The 24,913-nt window shown below is 42.9% G+C and overlaps 1 protein-coding gene across 2 annotated transcripts in view; it reads right to left on the bottom strand.

The window, feature by feature from the left end:
- Positions 1 to 24,913, bottom strand: part of DESI2 (desumoylating isopeptidase 2) — a 43,062-nt gene that overhangs the window by 17,635 nt on the left and 514 nt on the right. Inside the window, exon 1 of one of the 2 annotated variants that reach the window (XM_047704554.1) lies at positions 24,595 to 24,766. The exons of the other annotated variant lie outside the window; for it this stretch is intronic. Coding sequence (XP_047560510.1) covers positions 24,595 to 24,603 — 9 coding nt within the window. The 5' untranslated portion in view covers positions 24,604 to 24,766. Of the gene's footprint in view, positions 1 to 24,594; positions 24,767 to 24,913 lie in introns of those variants that run through there. 2 annotated transcript variants of the gene reach the window in all.

The following is a 24,913-nucleotide window of genomic DNA, read 5'->3' as shown; positions in this document are numbered from 1 at the left end:
TATCAAGGAGCTTATCACTGCCTATGTTTTCTTTGAAGAGTTTTGTAATTTGAGGTCTTACAATCAAGCCTTTAACCCGTTTTGAGTTGATTTTGTATCTGGTATAAGACAGTGGTCCAGTTTCATTCATTTGCATGGAGCTGTCCAGTTTTCTCAACACCATTTGTTAAAGAGAGTGTCCTTTCCCTATCTCTATTCTTGTCTCCTTTGTTGTAAATCAACTGACCAAAAATACATGGGTTTAAGTCTGTGAGCTCTATTCAGTTCTAATGATGTATGTGCCTGTTTTTATGCCAATACCATACTGTTTGATTACTGTAGCTTTGTAGTATAGTTTGAAATAAGGGAGAGTGGTATCTCTGGCTTTCTCCTTCTTTCTCAAAATTGGTTTGGCTGTTCAGGGTCTTTTGTGGTTTCATACAGATTTTAGAATTATTTCTAGGTCTGTGGACAATGTCACTGGAATTTTAATATGGATTGCACTGAATCTGTAGATTACTTTGGGTAGTATGGACATCTTAATGTTATTAATTCTTTCAGTCTTTGAGGACAAAATCTTGCTATTTCTCCAATTTTTTTTCACTAATGTATTATAGTTTCGAGTGTACAGGTCTTTCACCTCTTTGGTTAAATTTATTCCTGGGTACTCTTTTTGATGCCATTGTAAATGGGATGTTTTCTTGATTTTTCTTTCTAATACTTCATTAGTGTATTAGAAACTGATTTTTATATATTAATTTTGTATCCAGCAACTGGACTGAATTCTAACAGTTTTAAAACAGGTGGAGTTTTCCATATATGGTATCATGTCATCCGTAAGTAGTGACAGTTTTGCTTCTTCCTCTCCAATTTGCATACCTTTTATTTCTTTTTCTTGTGTAATTGCTATGGCCAGGAATCCCAATATGATGTTGAGTAAAAGTGGTTACGGGGGCATCCTGGTTTTGTTCCTGATCTTGGAGAAAAAGGAGAACAACGTTCACTTGGTCTCAAAGTACTGAACCCCACATTTCTCTATATTATAAGGAAAAAAGGGAATCTTTTTAAAAAAATTGTATTTATTTATTTGACAGAGAGAGAGAGACTACAAGTAGGCAGAGAGGCAGGCAGAGAGAGAGGGGGAAGCTCTGCTCAGCTCTCTGCTGAGCAGAGAGCCTCATGTGTGGCTCGATCCCAGGACCCTGAGATCATGACCCAAGCCGAAGGCAGAAGCTTAACCCACTGAGCCACCCAGGCGCCCCAAAAAAGGTATCTATGAAAATATGAAAAAAATATGGTGACTATCACTTTAGTTAGATGATTAAACACAGTATCACTGACAGCTGGACAAACTGATGTTATGTACCTCCTGATGTGATAAAACAGAAAGGCCACAACATTTCCTTTGTTAGTTTTGTCAGATATGTTTAATAGAATATAATCATAAGAAAAAAAAATCAGTAACTGGACTGTGGGGCTTTCTATAAGAAAAGTAACCTGGTCTCTTAAAGAAATAGTGACATAAAAGTCAAAAGAAGGGTGGCTATTCTTTAAAGAAGATGAAAAAAATTATGACAACTAAATGTAATGAAGGAACCTTGACTATATCTTGGGTTAAATCCCCCTCTCCCTAAGACATTATTAGGGGAAACAGTAATGGAAAATTTCCTGGGTGTGATAATAGTACTGTGGTTAGGCAGAGAATGTCTTATTAGGAAATACATGTTGAAGTATTTAGAGATGAAATGCTGTAACATTTGTGACTTATTTTCTGCATGGGTGTGAAAGTGACTGTGTGCGTAGGAGAGGGTACGAGAAAGCAAATATAGTTAAAAACTGGTGAATCTAGGGGAGGAGTACACACATTGTACTCTTCTTTCAAGTTTTTTTTTTTTTTAAGATTTTATTTATTTTTATTTATTTCAGAGAGAGCATAAGCGGGGGAGCTACAGGTAGAGCAGGCAGGAGAAGCAGACCCCCTGCTGAGCAGGGAGCCGATGTGGGAGTGGATCCCAGTAGATCATGAACTGAGCCCAAGGCAGCTGCTTAACTGACTGAGCCACCCAAGCGTCCCAAGTTTTTTGTCTTGTTCTTTAAGTCATAAACATTTTCAAAATAAAAAGTTAGGGGGAACTGAGAATGATCTAGTTCTTGTCTCCTTACAGCAGAAGAGATGCTTTTCCATGTTTCTTGCTATACTCCTACTTTCTCTCCCTTTTCAGAAGAGGAAGCAAAAAATCCCACAAGGTGATCATGCTAGTCTGCATAAAAATTTCTTTCCAGTCAGTGGTTTCCTTGGCAGCCAACTTCTCTTCGACTTAAACGGTCTTTTCTGTTTGAAAAATTCCATTGTTTATACTGTTTGCAACCAATAATTTGGTCTGTATACTGCTGATTTCCTTAACAACAGCACCGACAGCTTTTGTTCGGAAGGCAGACAGCTCTCATTTAAAGGTGACCTTTTCTCTTTTTATAGTGTGAGCTTCTCTTCCAAAATATAGAATGTTTTCCAAAAAGAATCCATCTTTTCCAAAAAGAAAATCATCCAAAATGGTTTGTCTGCAATAATGAAATGGTTTTAAACTCTTAGTAAACTGAGCATTTTTCTTCATTTAATGTCTAATAGCACTTAATTTTAACAATTTATCTTTTAGTTGCACACTAGTTTTCTAAAAGTGCTTTTATAATAAATTTCTATAATGGGAATCTAAATCTTTTCTCAGGAGACAGAAAGGTTTTCATGAAACTAAAAATCATACATAAGCAGTGACTTTTGGCCAGGGTGACAATGGGAATGCATTTGCCAGAGTGGGGATCCTGAACTCAGGAATCTTTCCTTTTCTGCCCTTCCACGAATAAAGATCATGATCTCCCCCATGCTTAGAACTCCTTTCAGTTGCCTGGGTATGTACGCTACTACTTTAGAGTCTGAAATCTCCCTGTATTCAAGATTTTACATTCTAAAAAAGAAAGGGTATGTTGTGACACATTTTTTGAGATGGAAAATCTGTAAAATTAGAGAAACTTAAAAACGAGAGAGAAATGTACTATCCAGAAATCTGGCTGGTCCTTTGGAATTCACTATAATAAGACCTGATCTATATAAGATTTCTCGTGAAGTGCTGATGTACTACAGTGAAAAATGAATACTCGGTAGCTTTTCAAGCGCCAGCATCTACTTCCACTCTCGGATGCAAAGTTGGACAATCAGGTCAAATGTTTTGTTCAAGGTTTTAGGAAACTTATAAATTGCTAAGGAAAGGCTATCTTTACCCAGAGAGATTCCTTTGGGTAGTATTAGACAGCAGAAACCTACCTCTCCTAACATCATTTTTTCCCCCCAGCAAAGGTTTTGTCTTAATATTCCGGGCCAGGCAGGAATCAATGGTGATGTTACATATTCACTGTTAGCGGTAACAATGAAGGGCTCAACAGTCCTTTGATTATCATGTTTCTTTGTACTTTCCATCCCTAGAAAGCCCCCTAATTTAGAGTTAATTTCTTTGTGAGATTAAGGTAACTATCAGTTATAAATCTATGAACAGACAGCTTTACGGACCTTACAGAAAAAAAAAGGATTATAAGGAATGCTACGAACAACCATATACCAATAATTAGATAACAGATGGAATGAACAAATTCCTGAAAAGACACAAACTGCCAGAACTGACTCAAGAAGAAATAAAAAATCTGAATTGATCTATAATCAATGAGAATGAAAGAGAACAGATTAGTAATTTAAACCACCCCCAAATAAAAGACTGTGACCAAATGATTTTGGTGAATTCCACCCAACATTTAATTTTTAAAATGTTATTTATTTTAGAGGGAGAGAGAGTGCATGCATGAGAGGGAAGAGAGGTGGAGTGGGGGAGGGGGTGGGAGGGGAGAGAGAAAGAGAGAGAGAGAGAGAAGCCGACTCCCCACCAAGTGCAGAGCCCGATGTGGGGCTGGATCCCACAACCCTGAGATCATGACCGGAGCTGAAATTAAGAGTCATGCTTAACTGACTGAGCCACCCAGGTGCCCTTCCACCAAATATTTAAACAATAACCAGTACCAATCCTTCACAAACTACTCCAAAAGACAGAAGGGAACATTTCCCAATAATTTGACACCAAAACCAGACAGACATCATGAGAAAAACTAAAGACCAACATCTCTTATGAATATAGACTCAAAAATCCTCAACAAAATACTAGAAAATTGAATCCAACAACATATAAAAAGCAAGTGAGATCTATTCCAGGAATGGAAGGTAGGTTTAATATTCAAAAAAATCAATTCATGTAATATACCATATTGGTAATATACCATACCAACAGAATAAAGGACAAGATCCACAGGGATCATCTCCTTAGATGCAGACAAGCACTTGACAAAATCCAACACTCTTTCATGATATAAACACTCAACAGACTAGGAATATGAGGAAACTTCCTCAGTCTGATAAAGGGCATCTATGAAAACCCACAGTTTGGCCTTTTGGCTAAAATCAAGTGTAAAGTCATACTTAATGGTGAACGATACAATGCCTTCTTTCCCTTTCGGATCAGAAACAAAACAACGATGTCTACTCTTGCCCCTTCCAAAGATCCTGTACTGGAATTTCCAGCCCAGTCAATTAGAGAAGAAAAAGAAACAAAAGACACCCAGATTGGAAAAGAAGAAGTAAAATGATCTCTAGTTGCAGATAGTGTACTCCTGCATATAGAAAATTACTGGAAGTTCACTAATGACCTATTAAGAATGAATAAACAAGTTCATCAAGACTGCAGGGTACAGGATGAATACATAAAACATCAACTGCATTTCTCTCTACCAGCAATGAACAATACAGAGATGAAATTAAGAAAATTCCATTTACACTGGGGAAGGTATGTGCTATGATGAGTGCTATGAAGTATGTAAACCTGGCGATTCACAGACCTGTACCCCTGGGGCTAATAATACATTATATGTTAATAAAAAAATAAAAAAATTAAAAAAAATTCCATTTATAGTTACATCAAAAAAATATTTAGGGATAAACTGAACAAAAGAATATAGCTCTGTATCTGAAAATGATTAAAACCTTCCCAGCAGTATTATTTCTAATAGCCAACCAATGGGAACACCTTAAATGTCCGTCAACTGATGAGCGAACAGGGTGTGGTGTTTCTACACAATGTAATATTTCTCGACAAAAGGAATGGAGCACTGACGCATGCGATGACATGAATAGCCCTTGAAAGCATCATGCTAGGTCAGAAAAGACCACCTACTGTAGGATTTCGTTTCCATGAAATGCCCAGAATAGGTAAATTTAAAAAACAGTATTATTAGTGGTTATCTACAAAGGGGAGGTCTGCAGGGAAATCGAATGATTGTTAACAGGATGGGGTTTCTTTTTTTAGGGTGAAGACAAATTTCTAACATGGTCTGATATGATGGTTGTAGAACTCAGGAACACATGTGGAAATGTGTCCACAGTAGTAAATACTTTCTCAGAGTAAAGAACACATGAGTTCACATGTCCACTGAATTGTACACAGGGTGAACTGTATGGTATGTGGATTAAAAACCCGTTTTAAAAAGGCTAAGAATAGAAATAAAGGATGTACTAACTTGTGTCAAATGGCAGAAAGCCCCTTATTTTATAGTTGGCAAACTTAAACACAAACGGTTCTATAAATAACGTGTCCCCCAAGGACAAGTTTTCCTTTAAATACAATACACACTTAGCTTCTTGGGAGGGGAGGGAAGGAAAGATGGCATTATAGGGAAGTTTTCCCTATGTTAACAAAATGAAAACCGAGAAATTCATGAGGAAAAAAGTTCCCATTTCCCTGTTCTTAGTCTAGCAAATGGTCTAATACAAACTTTACTAGGAGTGAAAGAAAACAAACAATTATGAATGTGGGACTTTTGACCAAAAACAAACAAACACCAGTTAAAAATATATTAGTGACCTTAAAACATTTTATAATAACAGAAAAGATGGTCCAATTAGTTCTTGAACTCTTATCCCCAGTCAAAAACCTTTAAATGGGTGACTTCTCAAATTACAGACTGCATTCCTAGGTCCAGACAGCTGCTTTCCAAAACATGTAGAAACCAGGCTATAAACAAACAACACACCAAGAACAGAAAAAACCAACTCTAAACAGATGTATTCTGGTCAGCTACCAGAATGAACAGATGAACAGCGGCGCGTTGCTGCCAAAACTTTCAGAATTTACGCTATGAAGTAGATTTGATGTTTTTTCCTTTGGTGTGATTTTTTTTTTTTCCCCCTGAATGAATTCAGAAGAAAAGATGGTAAAGCCTTCCAGGGAACACGGTCATAGAGAGAGACGCCCTCCAAATGTTTCTGCTCCTGTTCCGGCTTCCTTGCTCTATTATTAGAGCACACGCCTGAAAGGCTCGGATCTTGAAAAACTGGCCAGGCTGCTGGTGGAAGCTGGGGGGGGGTGCTTAATTCAAGGTCAGCGTGCCTCGCCTCCGCGAGTCTTTTGGCCTCAAAGTCCCGCCCAGGCTTTGTAGACAGCAGGGATGGTGCCCGTTTTAAGTGGGGATTCGATCAGGTAACTGGAAACAAACAACACCCTCTGGAGAAGCTAAGCCTTTTACTGAGTGGTCTCAGTTGTCAGACTTCCCCGCCGGTTTAACAGCCATCCAGCCATCCGATCGGAGCTCAAGGTGGTTGAAATGAACCGTGGTGCTTCTCAGCGCTTCTCCAACGCTTGCCATTCCTTGGCTTTACTTTGGGAAAGTATTTACTGCTGTGGACACGTTTCATGTGGCATCTCTGCAGTGAAAACCTCCCTACAAAGCTCAACAGGGCTTCTCGAGCCCATGTGGGAATTCCTGCTTTTGCAGAACGCCGTCAAACACGGACTTTTCTGAGAGAAAAAAAAAAACCCTAAATCTGCAACATGAAATCCCAGCCAAGAACACGCGCACACGCAAAACAAACAAACAGAGCAAGCTGCTCAATTAGACTTGACTGGATGGTAGTGCGAATTCTGTGAATTGTTGCTGGATAACGTCTTTGCTGATTTTGTTGCCTGAACAGGAGCAGATGCCAGAGTCTACAATGACACACTTGGGAGAAATGGGGTAACGCAGAACGGTGTTACCCCAAGGCCTTTCGCTTGAGCTGGAGCAGCCCGCTCCCATTCCTGGAGCTTGGCGCAAGCCTAAGAGGTCGACTAGCAATCCGGGGGTTAGTTCAAGAACCGTGGCTCCTAGAGCTCTAGCGCATGACACCAGGGCCGGCCACCAGAGACCAGGCCGTGTGACACGGAACCTCAGGGGCAGGTCCACTGCAGGTGCCCGGATATCCAACTTTACCCCGTGCTGAGAAAGGGGAGTCCCTCAGTGGCTTCCAGGAGAAATCGGCTGTCTGCATTTGAAAGTTAACTTACTGTTTGATTGCTCTCAAGTCCCTCCTAACATACTGAAGGAAAACAGTAAACCTGCCGGGCGCTACCACAAAATCCGCTCTCAAACCACGACCCAACAGCAGAGCCACCACGACACGGCTGCAGAACTGCCCACCTAAATCATGTACAAGAGGCTCTTTCCCTTGGCGTCTAACAGGGAAGCCCACAGTGTTCCTCTGTTCCAGGTTAGATCACAAGGATCCGGCTTCTATTATATTCAACTTTCCTTCTGAGATCATGGCTCCGATAAAAAAAAAAGGCTGATCCAAGTATGGCAACTCACCGGAGCTAAAGCACGTCAATTACAGCGGACAAGACAGCGGGCCGAGGGTCGGGGGACTGGAGCGCTTTGCCTCGGTTTCTTCTTGTACATGCACACACGCCTGCTTAAGGAACCCGATCGGTCTCAGAAAGTGTCTGATTCCAATTCAGGTTCTGGAGCCAGCATGCCTGGGTTCAACTTCCAGCTTCACTCTTTGCCAGCTGCACAACCTGCATAACCCCATTATGAAATGGGGATGAGACACAGCTCATCCCTCTACCCCAGGGGACTACTTCAGAATTAACTGAATATATACAGACTTAGAACACTTGTGTCTGGCCCGTGGTAGCCGCATTAGGAGTAGCAAACACATACATTTACCAACCTACACGATCCTTCCCTAATACTTCTGTTTCACATAGTGGGAATGCACATGTAGATAAGCAGGTTAGCTCTAGCTCTCTTTTAATTCTCTGGAAGTTGATGTCAAATGATCAAGAGCAGTGACTCATTAAACTGAATGGCAAACAATGGCAGAATTAATTGGATTCTACTTTAAGACTCCGGCAAGCAATTATTTATGTTCTTGAGAAGAACCGATTTGAGTAAAAGGTCTCTGTTCAGCGAGGTGGCGGGACGACAGCTACTCGAGCCAGAGCAAGGCGCTGAGGAGCTGACCGTGGCACAAGGACCTTAAGGCCTTGCACTCCCTCAGTAAACAGGGAAGGATCACTAACCCACACTTAACCTCTTTTGACACCAAACCGTGCCACTCGACTTTACAAGGCTTTTCAAAGCATTTTAAGTATTAACATAAAGTAAAAGAACACACTTCAGAGAAAAATTATCTTGAAATATGTGGGAAGGCAACAAAGGCATAAATAAACTATAATTACTTTTGAACTTGATTTTGCCTTAATGCAAAAAACTGGCTTTGGTATTTCCATTTATTACTTTAAAGCAGTGTTTACAGAAGTGACTTCATTGCGGCATATTATAGTCCTATATTAAAATGTTACATTATTCTTCTGGTAGAGAACTTCCATCAAACTTCATTTCAGTCAGTGATTTGCCTTATCAACTTAATAAAATTTTAAATTTCCTGTTTGAAAGCAGCAATGACAATAAATGCCATCTTTCTAGTCTGGAACTTAAAACACTTAATATAACCACTTAGGTCCTGGGCCTGACTCCCTTAAACTGATCTCAGTATGAAGTGTGACCATTTCCCCTAAAAATCCTAGAGCCAGTGTTCATATGGATTAACGCAAATGTTTTACTTACTTCCCACAAAAAGGTGCTTAGGGAAAAGACAAGGCATTTCAATTACAGAGTTAAGAATTAAAAATAAACGGTGAGCAGTGGAGGCTGTGGGGTAATTACTAGAGGGCAGACTCACGGAAAACTGTCCTCGCTGCTCACACTGTGGAATCAGCTCAGGAGGTCTTTTTGGCACCACTGGGTTGAGTCCCAGATAATTTTACAGCAAATGCTATTTAATAGTAAATCATATTAAAATGCTATCTATAGAGCCTTAGCATCGAGCTAATCGTAACACAGAGTCAATAAAAACTCACTAAACGAGCGGAGACAGTCTAGTATCTTTTCCAGATGAATCCATATGCATCTGGGGCTATCTGTTAATTTGTGTTGAGGCTGTATGAAAGATGGCACAACACGGAGACCCTACTCCATTCCTGTTTTTAAGAAAATGTCCAATCTTGTCATTACCAGAGAATATTATCTAAAATAAGCACATCACTCACTTTGTAGGTCTTGGGGGGGGGGGACAAAACTTTATATAACAAAAACATTTTCATTATACATTATGTGTAAGTTGTTGATAACGTTGGTTATTTAAGCCACAATCTCTGGAAGTGATCTCTCCTGATTACAAAAGGTTTGCCAGTATTTTTTAGTTAATAGTGTTTCAAGGTTTGTAAACGTGCTGTCAAGTTTATTCCCTTCTTGAGACAATGAGATCAAACATACACATGTGCACTAAAGTTCGGGCACAGGAGCTTCCCAATTGCCTGGGACGGTCCCAGTTCACATGTGTTTCTGCCTAACTGTTCACCCTCTTTTATTCCTGAGTCCCAGTTTTGATAAATTTTAAGGTGAGCCCACGGCTGGCCTTCCTAAGGACTGTCCTTCGAGACTCAAAAGCTCCTAAGCACTGCCCTGGGCTCCCGAGGGTGAGTACACACACCTACACACGTGCGCGATAACGGAAAACCAACGAAAACACGGTGCTCTGTATTTCGTACGAAGCTAAGGTTTCCTCCTCCAATTCTGAAAACAAATCATCGTGCTTCTCAAAGGACCCCATTTTAGGACCCACCACAAACTAGACACAGGATCATTGAACTGGTAAGTTATTTAAAGGAGAATTGATTTTTAAAAGTCAAATCGCTGGTGAACCAAATGCCCTTTGAATGTATTTCAGACTAAACCTATTTTACAGAACCTACAGTTAGACTCTTCCGGTGATGAGAAATCGATGGGCGAGGTACTGGGTCCTGATACCACATCTGCAGCAGAAAACCAAGTTCTTGGTAAAACCTCCCTATCAGGCATTGGCTTTGGTTGTACCTATGGCTGGTATCAGATATTTCAGAAAAATCTGAAAACTTCTTGTATGGCTTACATCTACCTGACCATCCCCCTGGACTGGGCTCTAAACTGAACGAGGCCTGAGACTGAGCCTTCTTGAATTCTGGATCCTTCGTGCTGCCTAGGACCTAGCAGACCACTCGAAAGCTTGATGAATCGAAGCATTGCAGCAAGGAGTTTGTCATGTTCTCCCTTTACCTTCTTTTTAACTGTGGCCCATGGAAAAGAGCACCTCCATTCTTTTACCCACTCAAGCAATATTTATTGAACACTTACTACGTGCCAAGCACTGACAATGAAGCAAACAAATACGGAGTTCTTGTTTTCATGGAGCTGCGTTCTAGACAGGTGTCTTCAACTGTAGGCTGCAACCTGTTAGAGGATCCCAAAATTTTTTCGGGATGTTGTTAGCAGCCTTACGAATGATATATATGAATGAAATATAATGGATGAAAAAAATGAATGAAATATAATGGAACAGAACTAATCAGAGGACATGATCCAGAGCAAGGTTGTTTCCTGAACATGTGGTCTCCATTACCTGTGTATAATTGCATTATGTAAAATGTATTTCTGAGTCAGTCCAGGATAAAATTGAGAACCACCATTCTAGAAGGGTCCCCCCTACACTGCACCTCAGTTTAAATCTCATTTAAAATGTTTGCTTGCAGCAAAGCTATAAATAAAGCGAGGAAGACAAGTCTGATTTAATAACATGCGGGCACCCCTCCTATGTGTCAGGGACTACTGGGCGCCGGGGATACAAGGATGATTAACTCACAGTCCTTGTCCGTAAGGAACTCATTAAGAAGGAAAACAGTCACAACTTAGTGTTTAAACAGAAATATGTATATATATAGTAAATTAAAAACTCACTTTTTGAATGTTACCCTACAACATACTTTCACTTACTGTCTTCCATAATGACAAGAGTGCATGTAAAATACATAAATTACTTTAGGGACATTCTGGCAAGCCACTTGGCCACAGTCACATGACAAGACGCTGAAATGCAAACGGAGCCCGGGTTTCACAGTTTCCACCTACCGTTTTACTACCACAGGGCTCTACCTTCAGCAGAGAGTCTCACATGCTCTTGCTTTTCTTTACACGATCTTGAAGCTTCCTGAACAACCTCACAGTTGTTTGTAACTGTGACTACTACTAAGTAGTCACTACTAAGTCATCATTTTTCCTGAAGTGTGAAGTTACGGTGACCCCTCGGGCACCACCACAGACCCAGTCTTTGCCTAAATGCCATATATAATGTGTCCACCCGGTTGCTAATTTAGTAACGTAGAGAACTATTCTGGGAGCTGACTTTCACATCTGAAAGGAGAGGGAAAAATCTAGAAGATACGGTCCTTTAGGAAATGAGCATTGCAACCGTACTCCAAGTGGACCACTCTTTTTATACCGTTTAGGAAACGAGAGTCCGCGCGACAGGTTATACTGAGAACCGGAGGAAACAGCTAATGTGTAAAATTCTTTATCTGGTGGTTCCTTTAACTTTTTGCTGGACAATGAGCTAGAAATTATAACTAGGCTATGGTACATAAACCAGTCTCAGGCCGAGTTGTTTATTTTCACAATTTCCATCAATGTTTAAAGGCTTAGAAATAGTTCCCCTAAGTTCATCTGGCCGAAAGGCTATAGACCAGCTGTCAACGCCAACATTCAAGGGGGGAAAAAAGGCTTCATGTAATTAACCCAAGTGTCACGCATACACTATGATGGAGATTTTAGAGCAAATGTCAAACATCCAACAGCCTGCTTCTAATGCCTCAGCTTGGGTGGCACTTTGTTCCCTGAAGGAGAACACTCCTGTTGATCCACTGAGGAAACTCCACAGATCGGGTTACTCAGGTGTCGCGACTGTGCAAAGCATACAGACAGCTCATTTTGCTCCCATAATCTGGCAACAACTACACTAACACACTGCTAACACTTTCTAGAGCTTATCATGGGCCACGTCCCATTCTGTGCATTTCATTTAAGTTGCCTCAAGATCGTACAACCCTACGGACTTGATACCCTATGATTTCCGTTCCAGCAAGGAACCCTCTGTTTAGCAGGAAACTTTCCTAGGTCATACAGTTAAGAAGCAGGAGGCGGGATGCAAATTCATGCGGGCTGACGAATTCCAGACTGCATCACGAAGACAAAGCACTACACACACTACTTAGGAAAACAGATTCCAGACGGCAGATGGCAGGCCTGACCAGGGAGGGCTGGCTGTCCCAAGCCTCAATCGTGGCTCTTTGTCACATCGATACTCTTGTTTCGAACCACTGCAGGTGTCTGGGGCTCTCATGTGCCACCTGACAGGCTAGGGAGGTCCGTCAGGACTGCAGAGCAGCAGGTCCCTCGAGGGGAGCAGCAGCTGTGAGCGAGATGACACAGTGGAGTAGGAACCGTTTTAGGATGACAGGTCCTAGGGGAACCCAACACACCTTTTAAAAGTCATTACAAAGTACCAAGTTCTGGGAATAAAGAGTAAGACCCTGTCTCTGCCCTCAAGCTCATGGCAGAGTAAGGAACTTCAACAGGTGTACTGCTGAATTACTGTTTATACCCACAGAAGACAGCAACTGGAATGGATAAAGGGGCCTCACACCCCACAGTTCCAGCTTGCTTCCTTGCTAGCCTTCTGAAAGTGACACATTTCTAAAGAAGTTGATTAAAAAGACACCCTCGGGCTGGAGGGCATGGTACACAATGGTGGATGGCCAGTGGGGATAATGTGGAAGGAACTCTACTCAGTTCCAAAAGGAGGACGGGCACCTATTGCAGCATATGCGCATACCAACTGGAAGGCCAATTTCAGAGCGAGAAGTCCTTGCACCGGAGTGCAGTGCAGGGTTGGGATCTAGCACACAGTGGGAGGTCTGACCTCGGATGGGACGTGGTGACTTCCACTCCCTGAACAGGAGGTAGGGCGGAGCACACCATGATGGCGGACTACAGCATCTAACTCAGATGAAGGTGTAGTAAGGGAGTAATTATTTTAAGGCACCAGCTCAAACTTCCGGGGGTGCCAAGCATAAAGTTGGCAGGGCCAGCTGGCAGGTTGCAGACCCAGGAAGAGTTGATGTGGCAGCTCCTCTGGAGGCCGAATTCCTTCCTTCTTAGGGGACCTCAGTATTTTCTTGGGGCCTTCAACTGATTGGATGAGGCCCATCCACAACATGGAAGATAATCTGCTTTATTCAAAGTCTACTGACTTAAATGAAGAGACTCTTAACTACAGAGAACAAACTGAGGGTTGCTGGAGGGGTGATGGGGGGGATGGGCTAATGGGTGATGGGGACTAAGGAGGCCATCTGTTGTGATTAGCACTGGGTGTTACATGTAAGTGATGAATCACTAAATTCTACTTCTGAAATCAATATTATACTACACGTTAACTAACTAGAATTTAAATAAAAACTTTTAAAAAATGCTAATCGCATCTGAAAGATGCCTTCACAGCAACATCTAGACTAATGTTGGACTAAAACCTGGGGACTAGCTTGGCCTCGTCAAGTTGACACATAAATTAACCATCCCAGAAATAATCACAGATATAGGGTTTTTTTCCTACTGCCCACTCATGAGTTCCAGAAAGCACAGAGTGGAAGTTAGTTTGGCAGAGGGGTGGGAGAGGCGGCGAGATTAGGACAAATTAATAGAGAATTAGCACCTTCCAGGGATGGGAGGAGGAGGAGAAATATAATGTGGTGGTTAAGGGTGCAGACTTCACTGTCAGAGCTTGTGGTCCCAGACTGCGCCACCACTTACGGCGTGATTCTGAGCAGGTTCTTCAGGTAAACCTGTGTCATCATCTTAAAAAGGGATAATAATATGGGGCAAGGGCTCGCATGTTGTAATCACTCAAGCTTAGTCCTTATATTATGGGGAGACTTGATATTCTAACACCTGGGGTTAGCATTGCTAACCCCAAAATCATTGTCATTGCACTTAAAATTTCAGTGAGTTTTTTTTGACAAACTGATTTTAAATTTTACTTGAAAAATTAACGTGTGAGAAACATAAAATTCCAAAAGAGAGAAAGAGAGTCTTCCATCACCAGTATCAAAACGTGCTAGAATACTACAGTTACACATCTGGTAATGGGGCAGGAAGAGGCAGCTAAATACATAGCTAGCCCAGAAAGTCAAGAAGTTAGACTCCTAGATCCATGATAACTTAGTTTAGGATGACTGTGGTATGTGCCTCCAGTTAGCATAGGGAACCACGGGATCATTCAATCAACAGTGTTGGGATAATTGGCTTTCCACTTGGGAATAAACACGGAGCCTATTTCTGTAATTTTAGACCAGGGAAAGCCTCTCCAGGGCTGACAGAAACCAGAAAGGTCCTAAAACAACAACAGTTTTGACCACATGAGATTTGAAATTTCTGGAAGGCAAATATGCTTAAGAAACTTACGAGGGGGTTTACTGTATTTATGGTCATTTCATGATGTCTGTATTTGGTCCTACTTGTCTTCATTCCACATTCTTCTTTTTGTTTTCTCTCTTACACTGTATGAACTGTGTTCTGCTGTTTTGCCTCTCGATGTAACTTTACCCCAACAATACTTACGTTTATATGAAAAAAACTGTACACATACAATTTTCCAATACCAACCCAGACCAATTGCATCTGCTGACTTACCTCCTCCCTCTCACCAAAGATTTGGGCAATATAATCTGGGACTTAATCCTCTTAACATCATGTTCTCTGTGAAGAGCAATTCTGGACACTGGCACTGGAACCATACATAGCATTATAGATAATATAATTATATATTATATAATATATATATATATAATAGGAGATAGCATTGCTAAATGAGAAGTGGAGCCCACAGGCTTTTCTTTCACCCTGTCATCACTCCATTCTCAAGGTCTGGGTCATTTGCAGCTTCCCAAAATGTGCCTGATACTCTCTAGGTCCTTTTGCACGAGTGACAACTTAAGAAGCCACAGCATTCAGACAGAAATGTTTGCCCTTTCCCTCTGTAGATAAGGCTCCATTTTATTTAGGCTTTGGTGTCATGAAAAAAAGTTAGCTTGATTTTGTCCACTGGAGTAACTTTTTTGCCTGTGTGTATTTTTAGGACCTTCTACTTTATCCTTAACATTTAAAAGTTAAACCAGGCTTTGGTTGAATGTTCCTTTTTTTGACTTAATTATTCAAAAAAATTTACATTCAATTTAGTTATCATATGTGTATTATCAGTTTTAGGGGTAGAGTTTAGTGATTTATTAGTTGCATAGAACACCCAGTGCTCATTCCATCAAGTGCCCTCCTTAACGTCCATCATCCAGTTACCCCGTCCCCTCACTCCCTTCCCCTCCAGCAACGCTGTTTCCTACAGTTAAGAGTCTCTTGAGAGTTTGTCTTCCCGTCTTTATCTTATTTTCCCTTCCCTTCCCCTGTGTTCACCTGTTTTGTTTCTCAAATTACACAAATGTTCCTAACTTTTAGCAAATTCTGCCTGGCACTCGATCCTTTTAGAGCCTAACATTGACCCTTCTACTCAGAGTTCTCACAGATTTTCTTAATCTTGCTATTTTCTCCTTAGTTTTCAATCTCCTGTTGTAATTTTCAATAAGGCAATGTTGCTCTTCAGCTCTGTGGAAACTATCCCCATCTCGGGGTGCTCTTTCTTTGGTATCACCTGCTCTATTTTCAATGATCCTCATGAACCTGAGAACATCAGAAATTCCCCTCAAAATCTCTCTTGCTTCTTGCTATACGATTTAGTTAGGAGGCACGTGGCCTGACTTATTACCCTTTGTACTCGCATACCCTCTGCCTGGAACATTCCCTCCCTACACAGCCACGTGGTGTACCCCTTCACATTTCAGGAATGTCTTCTTGGTGAGGTCTTTCTGGACCACTCTATTGGAAACTGGAGTAGAAATTAAACTACACCATCCTCACCTACGCTCTCCTACCCCTCCTCTGTTTATTTTCCTGTTTAGCCCTAATGCCATTTAATATACCGTATTATTTTTCACTCATGTCTCGTAGTTTTGCCACATGCATCTTGGCCGTGGAAGATAAAATAACTGGATGACAGTCTGGCTTCATTTCTCCAAGGACACATGGCGTGCCCTGGGCAGGGTTAACGTACCGAAGCTAGTTGTCAATTATTTCTCCATTAACAAAGCTTCTATTTTTAGGTTTGATAAATCTTAGCTAGCAATCTCTACACTGACACGTAGACGTGGCGCTCTTCAAATAGTGGCTGGTAACAACTATATATATCGACTTGATAAAAAATACGGTGATGGAACCTACTGGAAGTGTGAAATACAGAGTGTAAAGCCAGACTGCATACTGTACTGTGCTAGCACATGAGAACATCGCAGTTACCGTGAGAACAAAGCTCAGTCACAAACGCATCACAGCACTGGCGGTCTTCCATGCTTCCCAGAGAACTTCGGAATGTCTGTCAACGAACACATGACAACACGCCAAGACAAAAAACCAGCAGTGCAGGAGGCTTGCACAATGCCACGCAAGGCTCAGTTCCACATGTGCATCCTGGTATCTGGCAATTGATACCTCTCTTAATGCAGGAAGAAACTTTAGTGAAAGAAGCAAAATTGTGCTGAGTAAGATGAATCAACAGGCCAAAAAAAGAAAAGAGAAGAAAAAAGAAAAAAGAAAAAAGAAAGGAAAAAAGAAAAAAAAGGAAAGAAAAGAAAAGTGAAGTGTACCGCTACAAACTGAAGACTTCGAAGACAAGTGCCTGGTACAATCCACAAGATCAAATCAGTTGTTTGCACAATATTGCCATGAGTCTACACGCATTTTAAATGCATTCAAATATGTTGTATTTTGCAATAAAGTCTTTTAATTTTGTTGCTCATTTTTCATGATTATGTCCTTTCAAATGAAAGTACCTCTTTTATATTTTGTGATTTTTTTTTTTTTTTTTTTTTGCAAATTGCCTTAGTCAATTACTTTTGCGGCAGAAATGTTGGCAGCAAAGATGTCTGTGGCAAAGATGTTTATGGGGAAACGATCTAGAATATTTTACTTACTTTTTCAGTTTATTCTGTTAATAGATGGCTCACATAGATGGGCTTGGAATGAACCTATTTAGCGATTTGCATTTATTAACTATTTGCATTTTCTGGATTAAAAATTTCAAAGAGCGAGAAAACCCCAAACAAACCCATTTTCGTCATTGGGGAAGAAAAGAATATGAAAACAGGAAAGATGTCAGTTCTTCCCAAGTTACTTTAAACTGCACAAGAACCAGTGTGATTCCGAATAAAGCAACAACAATCTACAGACTGCGGGGCGTACACCCACAAGAACTGAAAGCAGGGACATGAGCAGATCTTTGCACACTTACAACCACAGCACGATTACTCCCATTCGCCAAAAGGTGGGAGCAACTCCGATGTCCGCTGACACATGAATGGATAAACAACGGGGTGGGTACACATGCATACAGAGAAACATCATTCAGCCGTGAAAAGGAAGGGAACACCGGCACGTGCTACAACACGGATAAACCTTGGGGAAACTACGCGAAGGGAAGTCAGTCAGCTACGAAGAGATGAGCACTACTGGATTTCCCTTCTTCGAGGTACCTAGGCAAATTCATGGACACAAAGTAGAACGGCTGTGACGGGGGTGGGGGGGCGCGGAGTTCCATGAATACAGAGTTTTCAGGTTTCGCAGGATGAAAACACCCCGGAGATTGGCTGCACAGCACTGTGAATTACGCTACTGAACTATACGGCCACCAGCGGTCAAGGCGGTAGCTTCTAGGTGTATTTTAACACAATTAAAACAACGACAACAACAAAGTGACAATGTATGGAATTTTTCAGAGAGCCTAGAAAAGGAAATGAGTAACAGCTAAAAAAACTCGGGAAAAAGAATGAAAGGAAACTGGCCCAGCCATATACAAAGATATGCCATGAAATTATAATAAAAATAGTGTAGGAACGAGACTCACCAATTCTGTACGGGCAAGAACTTAGTGTTACGACAAGGATGCCATCCTAACTTAGTGAGCAAAGACTTTCATTTCAAATGATGGGGGGGTTAATCAGCTTTTAAGTTATTGTTTTGGGAGGCTGGTCACAGTCATATACCCAAGTCCATTTCAGATTAATTGAAATAACTTGTAAGTTATTTTCATGTGTCTCATCTCCCTCTATTATTTTTCTGCCTTTCTTACAGTTTACGATGAATTTATTTTGACCGTCCTCCCTTTACATTCTATTCACCAACTGGGTGAGACTTGGAACGAAGTTGCTGCTTTGGAATGTAAGCAATCTTGTAGAAAATCTGTCAATAAATGAAAAGTAAAGGTATGTCCTGTTTTAAAAGAACATCAATTTAATGGAAGAATTCACCTATAATAGTCGGCTCTCCTTGGTATCTAATAGTATTTAATTTACAAGTTTCACTGAATTCTATTCTGAGAACTTGAGCACAGATGTGACATGAGGGCGGACAAACCAAACACCCCAACGGTTTGAAGGGTCTGCGGTCACCAACATGCCACTCACAAAAGGTCTCCATGCTTTACTTTTAAACTCTACTTATTTAAGTAATTCCTATACCCCACACGGGGCTCGAACTCTCAATCCCAAGTCCAGGTAGTCACACACTCCTCTGAGGGGGTCAGTTGGGCACCCTCCACGCTTTATTTTTTGAATACTTCAAGCCTTCCACTTGAAGTTATTGAGTTAATACTCATTCCATGCCGAGTCAAAGGACTGCTAAAAGGTATTTCTGGGTTTACAGAATACTGTTCTTAGATGGTGTGAGATGGAAAATGACTCCGCGAGGGGTCTATACCCTCGTTTCCAGAACTTGTGAATCGGTCACTGTGAATCACGGCAAAGGGTCTTTGCAGACATGTAAGCCAGAGACACCTGAAGACAGGGAGCTTATTACCCTGGCATATCCTCATGGGTCCCCTTTAATGACATGAGCTATTAGAAGCGGAGAAGTCTCTCTGGATGGAGGTAGAAGAGACGCAGCAGAAGGGAAGTCAGAGACATGGGAGGTGAGAGGGTGGACTCCAGGCACCGCTGCTGGTTTGAAGACGGGGCAGGCAAGAGGCTTTAAGCAGCTGAGAAGGGCTCCCCGCCGCGGCCGGCAAGGACTGGGCCCGCAACCCTACAACCACAAGCAACTCGGTTCTGGCAACCCTCTGGATGGGCCTGGCGGTGGGTCTGCCTCCCGCACCACGCCGGCTGCAGGCGACTTCAGGGATCTCAGGCTTGTGAGAGCCCGAGCAGAGGAGCCAGCTGGGCCTGCCTGCACTTGTGACCCGCACAAGGCACACCCCATGTACCCTGTTCTAAACTGCTAAAATCTGGGCAATTTGTTACTGCAGCAATAGAAAACAAACACCTAGAGAGACTGAAATCTTTTCTCATCTCTACTAAATGGGGACAAAGAAAAGAGAATGCCACGGGTAATGTGGGGGCAGATTTAGGGCTGTCGTTCCCTCGGCTAGACTCAGGGACTCACGGGTCCCCGGTCAAGCCGGCTGAGGCAGCAGAGGAACATCAGCTCCGAGGAAATGAGGACGAGCTCCCGTTAACTGGTTACTCGCACGCGTTAAGATTCTGACAATGTTTTCAGAAAGACTATGTTTCAAGGAGGGACTACTTGTTCTTGGTTTGTCCCTCTTAGTTGTCAAATGACCATCACTGTATCAAGCAGAGTGTCCACAGGCGGCAGCGCGGGAAGGAACACGGAGGCGAGCGGGGCCTCTCAAGGGGTGCCACACCCCCCACCTCACAAAATAACCCGATTAACACCCATTTCCTCAGTCTAGGCCCACAGAGTTTAAAAAAATAGAAAACTTTGTCGAAGAATATCTGATGTTTTTCCTATCCCCTCCCCGCGACCCCCACCCCCCTCGTTTGATCAAGAGCTAAAATCCAGAAATAGGTATCGGGCCCAAAGAGAAGGGATATCTGAAGGCCTTTCTGAGCCATTTCTCAGTACTGGCGCCATTCGTAATAAAACCGCCCACTGGAAATCCCATCCACTTGGTAAATGTTTATGGAACACGTTCTCACGACAGATCCTGTTCTAGACACTGCTGTCAAGGAACCCGGTCTAGCGGGAAGCAGGGAACTATAACACGTCTGTTGTAAGGTAGGTGGAAAGTACAAAGAGGGCACAGGAGTTCACTTGAGTCTGCTGACTGTGGGCTAAGGTACAGGCAGGAGGAGCGGGAGGTGGCCGCTGGACAGAACATTCCAGGTGAGACCAACAGGAGTAAAGATACTGCAGCATGAACTACTACAGTACAACCTGTTCACATAACTGAACAATCCCATCATGTGAGCATAAAGCGTCTATGCTGGGGTGGGAACCATTGGGGGACCAGTAGGAGGTCGGCCCCTAATAGTCAGGTAGGGGTCACATCATAAAGGGCATTAGCCTCTACCTCGCAGGTGAATGTGAAGCCAAGGAATGGCACAATCATTCACAAGTCAGGAGACTGCTTTGGTAACAGAAGAGGAGAGAGATTCAAACGAAGACCAGAGACCGCAACCAGGAGAAGGCTATTATATGAACAGAGATAACGAGCACCCGAACTTAAGATGCAACAGTGGAAATGAGCATAAGGTCCCCAATTTAAGGAATACCCAGAAGGTAAAATATGTGACAGACATCACAGGCTTCCAGCTAACTGCCATTTCCAGCTCCCTGCCTTCCTTGCCGCAGCTCACCAGGCGGGCCAGGAAAGCCAGCTAGTCCCTCTCTCGGCTTCGACAGCCACAGGTGAGCCCATTCCAGACCCTTCCTTAGGAGGGGAGGGTGGCTCTGGCAAAGCATTTTCTGTGAAAAGGAGAAAAAGGCTCTACTCGCCTCTGTCTTCACACCCTGTTGGAGGACGTTCTGTTTGGTGCCAGGATGGCCATTTCCCAAGTAGGAGGGGACAAACCAGAACAAAAGCCAACAGGGAAGGGACAGACAGAGGGACAGACAGCAGCACGAAGGATGGAAAGTCTCAGTCCTTGATGCCCCCCAGCTGAGCTGCTGAACTAACCTGGGATCATTTATCTCTGGAGTCAAGAGGAGTATCCTTCCAGCTTAAGCTACTGATGGTCAAGCTACTGCTTTTAGACAGAATCAACCAGACTACGAGCAGCGGGGCCTGGGGACTGGACTCTGACGGGCTCGTAATACAGAAACAGCAGTGGTTTTACTCTCAGCATTCTGGCTTGAGAAACCAAGCAGAAGGTCATCAAGACAAAATTATAATCCAAGATTGGGGGTGGGCAGTGTTGGGTCGAGTAAAGGGTGACGTCTGAGCTGGGAAGGGAAGGGAAGGAGCATGCCGCACGCTGATTTAGGTGAAGGGTGTATGTAGATGCGTCTGGAACTCATTTAAAAAGTCTGAATTAGACGCACAGATGCATGCGAAGTCAGGTCACTCGCGTGTGCCCTCACATGCTCTTGGAGGACTCAGATGAAAGCGGGATGGTCAAAAGAAATACGGACCCAAACTTCCTTATTTGAAGAGTCTTAGTGCTTTTTTTTTTTTTTTTTTCCTATTAAGGCTCTGAAGATGTACAAATACTATTTGAAATAGGAAGAAAGCAGCTTACTGAATGAATCTACAAGTATTATCGTGCTACTGCATGTTGGTATTTTGTAAAACTTCATTCATGGCCAAGATGATCCGAAATGGAACAAATTCAGGGTCTCTGGCAAATGAAGCCCTCGTGGGAGACAGCCTACACCAGACACTGGCCCGGCACCTGACCCCCAGCTGAATCACCTGCTTTACGTGTGCCCGTAAACTAGGAACATGTGAATAACCTCATTCCAGGACCCAGAAATAACCCAGGCCATGTTTTATTGGCAGCCGATTACCCCAAAGTACAAAGAGGAACATAATCACTGAGAAAGCAGCAAGCAATAATTTAGCTGCACTGTGTAAGATTAAGTAACCTTTTAAGGATTATCCTATCCCTCCATGAGAAGAAGTTAATACAGGTGACCCTGATACGATTTCTTTCTTACATGCAGCAGTTCTGGAAGAAGAGAAATGATCAGCAATTCCCCATCTAGGGAACAGGAAAAATGCAGTCCAAGCTGGAGCAGGTGACAGTCTCCCAGAGAGCCACAAGGATACAAGGCAAAGGGTCCCTATAAACTGATTATGAGTGAAAAACAGGGGTTGATTTTGATGTTTGCAAAGTCTAGTCTGGATGGACTCTGCTAGACGCGGCCTGCACAGACAACAGCGGTCCCCATCAAAGGCACCTATGATGCATGAGCAGTACAATCAAAGATAAAAGAGATTTGACCTTGACATCAAGCAGAACCGTTTCAAAACCAAGACAACTTGAGAAAGAGCAGTTTGAAAGATATGATCTTCTACCTCAACACACTGGTCTTCATTCAAAAACTAACTCTGATCACCCTGCTCCCTACCATGAAAACTTTAGATGACTCCCCTGGTTCAGAGACCAGGCCCCCCTCAGCCCTTGTCCCAGCCCCAGACGAATAAAGTTCTAATCAAACTGTCTGTTTTGTCTCTTTCACGCAGGCTACACTGTTATAGGGGACCAGCTGTTTCCCAGTCCCACCTGCGCTCTCCTCCTGCCACTGTTCCTGCTGACTGTTCTCTGCCTGTAGAGGTCCTGGTACCCCTCCGCAATCCCTAATTCTACAATCCACATGTGGTCTCCTCCTTCACATCATCTTCTGCCATTCCGCGATCAAAATCATGCTACTTTGTTCCGAATTGTTACTACTGTTGTACCTCCTCTAAGAGAGTCTCAATTCCTCAAAGGAAAAAGGATAATTCATTTTTGTGACTTCTCCAAGGTCACAATAATTGCAGGCTGCTGAATTAGTGACACGAAACAGCCACAGCCTAAAAGCCCTCCAGAGAACATGCAAGGGCAAGTTTGTCAGAAGTCTAATAATTCAATTATTTACCACGCTGACAGACACTCATATGCTCCTTCTCCTCCTATTGCTAGGAAAAAGCAATTGATAAGAAATAAACACAGAAATTATTCAGTGGAGGAGATAATGAATCAGACTGCAGTCTAGAAATTCTAGATCCTATTTTTAGTTATCTGGACAGGTTGAATTTACCCCTTTCTCTACCTGCCTCCTCTGTAAGTACCTACTTTACAAAAGTGATATAAGGAATACGATCTTTATTAAAAGACATGCTAATATTTTTAATATCTTTCAGAACACTCTTCCCTTTGAAATATACTGGTTTACATGTGCCCGTAAACTAGGAATATGTGAATAACCTCATTCCAGGACCCGGAACACCAATAGCTCTAGCTTTTCCTATAGTCATCACAATTAGCAATGCTTTTTGTGATTCAGAGAGTCCCTAAGTGTAAGGAAGCCCATTACATGCCAAAGAATGCACTGGCAGTTTTATTTTAAAAAGCCAAACTTCTACCTCTACTTTCAGATTTTAGTCTACGACCCTCTGGCCATTGCATAATCCTAATTTATAAAGGGGTTGAATGACCCAGAAGAAAAAAACATACTGCGCTCTCAAAAGAAAATACGCTGTGAGATATTTTGTAATAGTCTTCGTGAATAAACAAGAAACCAAATGCACATCACGGGGGTGGAGACAGGCAATGAAACAGTAAAAAGGCAGTAAAAACTCTTGAACAATAAAGGCATCCAGTACCATAAGAAGTTGACATCTAGAGAATGATTTCTAACCCGTGACCTAGGCCAAAGACCTTACCAAGTGCCCTGCTGTTCTAGGCCCTCCAGTTCGCCTCTAATTTTTTCTGCATGTTTCACTTTCCTCAGCGTGTCAACCCACCTCCGAACCCAGAACCCACGTCAGCGGAGACCTCACCTCAATCCCCAGCAGTGTCTAGCCCATCCTGGCATAATTCCCAGGTTAGGACTCGGGAGCTCCTCTCTACCCAAGAGGTGACAGGGTAAATTTAGAAATGCAGACCCAGTGCCAGGGAATGAAAAGTTCAGATCTGCGAGTGAGAACCATGACTTCTGACATCTAGCACTTCGGCTCTTCTGCACCTTTAAGCCAACAAAAATGATGAGGACTTCTTCCTCTGCCAAGAGATTTCGCACCTCGAAGGCAGAGGCGACTCTCTCACAAAGCAAAAACGCATCCAGCGAAAGCAAACAAACCCAAGCTCGCATCTTAACTGCCGCGACCATCCCCTACCGGGAACTTCAGCTGCGACTCTAACAAAGCAGTCCTGGGACTCGGTTCCGTGGGCTGGCCGTCCTGCAAAGTTAGGTGACCTCACACACAAGCTCTCCCCTTCCCTCTCCTGCGGTCACGTCAGGTACCTGTTGCATCACCTGGCGAGTGGTCTTCAGAGGCCAGCGCAGGAGCCCCACCAGGACCCCCACAGAATTCAGCTGGGCTTGCTAAACCGGAGCCTCGTTCGCGTTAACGAGGTTGCCCTGGAGGCAAAGGGGTGCTGGCTCCCGTTCACCTTGGACGAGATTCTAGCACCGGCACCGACAGATGGGACTTTCGGGACTTGGAAGGGCTTGGGAGTTCCTGGGGACCCGGGGCAGGAAGAGGTGCTCGGGGACGGGGCGGCCCGGCGTCCGGGCGGCAGGAGAGGGCGGTCGGACCCCCCGACGGAAGCCTCGCCCGAAG

Source organism: Lutra lutra, chromosome 15 (assembly GCF_902655055.1).
Source record: "Lutra lutra chromosome 15, mLutLut1.2, whole genome shotgun sequence".
Classification (NCBI taxonomy): domain Eukaryota; kingdom Metazoa; phylum Chordata; class Mammalia; order Carnivora; family Mustelidae; genus Lutra; species Lutra lutra.
This window is presented reverse-complemented; position numbering and strand designations above follow the sequence as displayed.